The sequence below is a fragment of the Etheostoma spectabile genome, chromosome 20, assembly GCF_008692095.1.
Source record: "Etheostoma spectabile isolate EspeVRDwgs_2016 chromosome 20, UIUC_Espe_1.0, whole genome shotgun sequence".
Taxonomy (NCBI): domain Eukaryota; kingdom Metazoa; phylum Chordata; class Actinopteri; order Perciformes; family Percidae; genus Etheostoma; species Etheostoma spectabile.
The window spans coordinates 5,032,451-5,038,450 of record NC_045752.1 but is presented as its reverse complement, the minus strand read 5'-3'; the positions used below and the strand labels follow the sequence as shown (position 1 = coordinate 5,038,450).

The window sequence follows — 6,000 nt, the reverse complement described above, 5'->3', positions numbered from 1 at the left end:
ACACACCCACACACAAACACACACGCCCACACACACACACACACACACACACACACACACAGCACTTCAGGGTGGTTATGATAGCAGAGGGCATACAGTACAGTAACAACAGTATCAGTAATAAAAATCGCATGTTCATAAACAGGTTGGTAAACACAGACAAACTAGAGTTCCTATGCATTATTGTCCAAGTCACTGATCTCATAAAAGAAATAAAGTGAGAATAGCATGAGAAGACAAGGATATACAATATTGTATGGCTGTAATTAATGCTGCAGAGTAAGTCCCACAGATAACAACAAAGATAAAATCATCAAAACACTGTGAAAACATGGTCGCCACAGCAGCCAGTCTCATTACTATTTGTTTCTCTGTGAGTCACATCACATAATGGCACAGCCAGTGAATGATGTACAGTGTTGGCATCATATTCAGACATACAGTGGCCATTAACACCATTCACTTGCATGTATTTTACATGAGAGGTGTGGCAATGCATTTAGTATGGCATCTATATACTGTACAGTGCAGTGGCATTCAATAGTACCTCTTATAATGTGTGATATACAGTACAAAACAACACATGTTGGTTCAGTTTATGTGTACATGTATGTGAATAAACAGTAGATATATGTAGTTTGTGTTACGTAGACACAGATAGGGAAATGTTTTGTCTCATACTATTCTGGTTGATATTGTTTTCCTTGTAGGGCAGAGTGAGGCTGTTATCCATGCACTGGCTATCCACGTCAAGCATGACCAGAGAGCATCCAATGCAAAACCTCTACTCTTTCTTCCCAAGAATATCTATTTGATATTGTTCAGAAATATTTAAAGCCTTGTCCTTTGGCTGTGTTTTTCTTCTTGTGGCCACACAGTGGCACTGACGAGTGAGCGTGTGAACACTATGTTGGGCGGGGAGTTTATTTTTTTTCCCCCCTTTAGTAGCCCTGAAAAAGAATCAATTGAGTCCTTTTTCTCAAGTCACAAACAGATGCGATACAGCTGATGTGAAAGATAAACGACAGAAAGAGAACGACAGAGAGAAAGCAAGCAAGAATTGAGCATAATAACGTAATACCCACAGCAAACAAAGATGCAACAGCAGCGAGGATGTGAATAGAAAGAGAGAGAGAGACAGAGAGAGACTTTGAAATTGGAGGAGTAAGAAGGAAACAGATTTAACTGAGAAAGTGTTGCTTTCTTCTGTCTGGCAGTGCACTGGGGGATCGGTGGGAGGGGTGGGGGGCAGCCTAGGATTGAGTGGCTGAGTTGTGCTTGTTATTACTGAAATCTGTCCGGAAGGGAAGCAGAGAGAAGTTTGGAGTGTGCTTGAACATCTACATGCAGGACTACAACTGGCGGGTTATGTATTTGAAGGACTGTCCCAAAATACAGGTTGATTTCTTTGTCATGCACATTTTTAAATAGCGCCCTAATCCCCCCTATCCCAAGTGAGACCCAGGCCAGTAGAATGTGCGTTTGGCTTCTGTGTCCACTTCTATCGTGCTTTACGCCATTCGATCATCCACCACTCTTGGTTCAACCTTGAAGAATAGCTGGTTGATGTGACTGCCTCCATAAAAACCAACCAACCAATGCACTGGGGCCGAGGCATCTGTTGCCACTGGATGAACCGAGGGCTCTGACTGGTTTGTGGCAATCACCTGACCCAGGAACTGGTTATGCTGATCATTGACATGGTGCTGCAACGTTTCTTCACCACCATGTTAATGTAGGCCCTCATGATCTTGGTGATCTCTCCAACCTAAAGAGACACAAAACAAAGTGTTGGGTTATTAATTTATGTGTCCCAATCTGGATGTGTTTAAGTAATCAGATTTTGGCAAAATGAAAGAGGTATTGCTATTGCATGTCCATAAAAGGGGACTCACAAGATACAATAAAAAAAGTATTATCAAAATCAAAGTAGCAGGGGCCAAGATATTCTGACTTTTAGGGCATAGAAAAGAAGTGGGCCAAGCAGGCAAATATAAAAGTCCTCCCCGATATAATAATCATAAAAACAAGACCTAACATTGTGATATTGTGATGGTCGTTGTTTTTTTGTTTGTTTTTTATTGAAAAATGACGTTAAACTGACTTACAACTAACAACTTAATGACTGAATGAGCAAAATTCCCAGTCGGATCCAAATCAGGTCAAAAAAGATATTCCATTTTCCAACATTATATCAACCAAACAATCAATCATAAAAGTAATGATAATAACGTGGTTTCAGCTCTAAAGGAGATAAATAAAAAATAAATAAAAAAGGTAGACAATGAACAATGAGCTCTCACCAGTGGCGTCTCAAAGAACATCTCCCTCTCATCCACAATGATCTTGTAGGTGAAGGGTTGTGACGCCCCAAAGAAGGTGATGTGTTCGTACTGAAAGGTCTCCAGTGGCTTAGGCTCACCCCGTTTATATACTGATACATTGTCAGCACTCACACTCAGCCACAGATCATGAGGGAAACCACCCTCTTTACACTACAGAGAAGGGGTAACAAAAGAGAAGAGAAATGAACTAGTTACTTTCCCAGGATTTTATGTTTTTTGCACAAATCTCTGTAATTCATCATTTCCTCTACTACTTCCTCACCTCCACATCAAACAGAGTAGATCCATATCCAGGCCACTCCTTGATAATGCTCATGTAATTAAGCATGGCCTGATGCTGAGGCATGCCCTGTAGCCGGGTCCACTTCTCCAGAACACTGGTCCGTGTGGCGGACGTCTCCTCCTTCACCCACATCTCCAGCATCTGCTCCTCTTCCACCTGCAACAACACCGGTCAGCCAATCAATGAAGAACCCTCAACACACCAAACTATCAATCATTCAGTCGGTCGATCAGAAAGTAATCCAGTTTGTTGGGAGGTCCATTTGTCATTAAGTAAACCTGAACAAGGCTTAAGGTAATACAGCAGAATGCAAAGATCCATCACGTCACACATGTCACAGTAACTGGGAAAAGACAACTCCTGGACTATGTATCACAACACAGATATGACATATTCAGAATAAATATTTCCATGTGGCGCTGCTGTAATATTATGGATTACATATTTAATGATTGTCCAATTCAGTAAGTCGCCCTGAGCCTCCACAAAGTCTTTCTCAAGGAGACGGCTTGGCTAAGAGACAGTAAAAGGTACTGTTCATTCATCTAACTTTTTAAATTGTGCTATTAAGTGAACTGTATGCTATATTAAGACTTAAATGGTGTCATGTGTACTACCTTTAGCTAATGTTAATCCATACACACAAAAAACTAGTCACATTTTTAATGCATCAATATTTTTGCTGAGGGAGAACGTTTGAAGAAATCATCTTAATTTAATTGAAATAAAAATGTATTGAGTTTATTTAAAAATTGTTTGATTTGTTCTTTTTAAGTAACATTTGGCAAGTTTCTTGAAATGTTGAAGATGTTATCTTTTTTTAAACGACCAAAAGTGATTTATGTGTAAAAAAATTCGGACCGTTTTTGAATGCATGCAGGTGTAATATCAAGTACATTGCAGTAAATGGGCTAAAACTCTACTTCCACCACTGACCTTCTGCTTCTTCAGTGACCCAGTCTTGAAGCTTCTCCTCAGGGTGCCGTCCAGGAAGCTCGGGGTCCTTCGTTTCTCTGCCCCGATCCCGACACCTCCCTGTCCTCCTGCTATTCCCTTCCCATCTCCTGTTCCTACTCCAGCTCCTCCGGCTCCACCTGCCGTCCCCACGCCCGGCTTGGTGGAGTGAATGATGCGATTGCGGAGACGTCCAATTGGATAAACGGTTCCCAGGCTCCACCCAGCCCGACCTGCCCCGTCGCCGTGGAGATACTGGAGACGTAAAGCAGCCAGGTGCTGCAAAGTCTCCTCTGAAGCCGGGAAGTGACCACTTATCAAAGACTCGTGAGCCTGAGAGAATAAACAAGAGATTGACAGCAAGAGACAAAAAAATTATTATACAGGCTTTTATTTGTCCATTTTGCAGCAGTGCAAGAGTAACATAAGTACCCTAATACATTGATTTAATAACATTACTACTAAAAGAATCTCAATAAGTAGTTTTTTTAGATGCCAGATTAATGTATTAACAGATTAATGCATGTTATTTGAATTCAATTTAGAGATGTGATAATATTAAAGTTGTGTCCGGCAGCTCACCTGCTCAAACATGAAAGCAAACTCCACTCCTTCTTTTGGCATGCTCTCTACATCCAAGAAGCAGTAGAGCTTGAAGTAGAGTTTCCATTCTCCTTCCTCCTCCTCTTCTTCACTGCCTGCCAATCTGGAAAAACACAGTACACACAGGTTAAGTAACCACAGATCAAAACAATCCCAACATACTGTTTATGTTAGGGAAAACTCAACTCTGTATAAATGAAGAAAGTTTGGTAGACTTTTGAGGATTTACACAAAAGCATTTAATGAAAACTCGATTGAAGAGATATAAGATTTAGAAGTACAGTTTAACCACAGCGTAGTGCCATCCCAACTCTGTGTAATTCTATGAGGCATTCATCTCCTGCTGAGGCTGTCAAGTTTGAGCTAAGCAAAGATATTAATAATGCCATAACATAGGCACCGCAAAGACAGATAACCCCCGAAATCATGTAGTATTGCAAGACCAGTTTATCTCTATCTGGGGAAAGACTATCTGCATGTGTATGTTTTTTTTAGTAAGGTGTGTATGGCCCCCAAGCCTGTTTTCCATTGACCATCAAAGGAGATGGTCCCAGAACACAACATTACCTTAGCTTGCACCTGCTTCAACTCCCTCAACTTTTAGAGACAGACATAAATTCATACTTGAACACAGGACAGGTTAAGTGATGGAGTACGGCCGATCCCTGAGCTGTGATGTAGGAGCGGCCTGGTGTTACCTATGTTTTCCCCTTGTCTCATCTTACCAACAACATGGTGTTTCTGGAAATTCCACCACAGTTAACAGCAAAACTAACCAGTTGGAAGTCACTCTACTTTGCTTCCTGCTTCTTACAGTGCAGACGCTTTGCTGCTTGCTCCTGCTTCTGCTTGCAAATATTTTTGCTGATAATCGTGCTTTTCTCTGAGAAACTATGAGCAGCGGCTCTTGGACACTTCAAAAACACTGGACTATACTTTTTGTAGACAAGTAGGCTATTGCCATATTTTAAAATTTTTCTGCGTGAGCGTGGCCTACCAAAGCTCAAGCCTGTCCTACAGTGTTGTACTAAAGCTAATTACCAGCAAGATGCCTCCTTTCTCCGTAGAAGACTACTACAACTCCTTCAGAAGATTGCACTTCTGGAAACCAAGGTTCACCTTCTAGAAGTGAACTGGAAGTTAACGGATCTTGTGGAAATGACACCACTTTACCATGGACCCATAACAATGACAAGTATGCTAACACACGGCTAATTAGCACCAACAAGACTACAAAGAAACAGGAGTGGAACTGGTAATAAACATCAACGTGCGTCCTCCCTGGAACTTGTCTGGTGCGAAGCCTAAGAGTAAATCATTTTCCTGGGAAATGGGAGGACGACTAACGGCCGGGCACAGCGCCCTGAGATTTGTGATATGACCGCTGGCCTGCATTATCATCTGGGCAGACGCCTCTTCAACCCCTGTACCTAGTGGACACAGCCTGACAGCTGCAAAAGGGAAAATAAGCAACAAATGCCCCCCCAACAACCTGGTGTGCAACTGGATAACAATTTCTCCTCTGCTGCAAGACGCTGGACAGTCATCTGATGACCGGACTGCGTCTCATCACCACACAGCGGGTAAGGACTGAGAGCAATTCAAAAAGTAAAAAGCTAACAACTGGGCCTCAAACCCTGATTGTGGGTGACTCTGCTGTAAAAGATTTAAAAACAGTAAAAACACCAAAAATCTATGTTTTCCAAAGACATGGTGTCTGACTTGACCCAAAAATCCCAGTATCGTGGCAGCACACCCAACTGTGAAGAACATTATTCTGCATAGGGTCAAATGATGTTGTAAAGCAACAGTCTG

At 41.8% G+C, this 6,000-nt stretch overlaps 1 protein-coding gene across 2 annotated transcripts in view; it reads right to left on the bottom strand.

Moving 5' to 3' along the window:
• Window positions 1-937: 937 nt before the first annotated feature.
• Window positions 938-6,000, bottom strand: part of LOC116669645 (unconventional myosin-X) — a 51,729-nt gene continuing 46,666 nt past the window's right edge. For both annotated transcript variants that reach the window (XM_032499575.1, XM_032499576.1), the window contains exons 39-43: window positions 4,165-4,288; window positions 3,565-3,915; window positions 2,608-2,784; window positions 2,304-2,495; window positions 938-1,768 (exon numbers count right to left, since the gene is read on the bottom strand). In XM_032499575.1, the coding sequence (XP_032355466.1) occupies window positions 1,664-1,768; window positions 2,304-2,495; window positions 2,608-2,784; window positions 3,565-3,915; window positions 4,165-4,288 (949 nt within the window). In that variant the 3' untranslated portion in view covers window positions 938-1,663. The remainder of the gene's footprint in view (window positions 1,769-2,303; window positions 2,496-2,607; window positions 2,785-3,564; window positions 3,916-4,164; window positions 4,289-6,000) is intronic.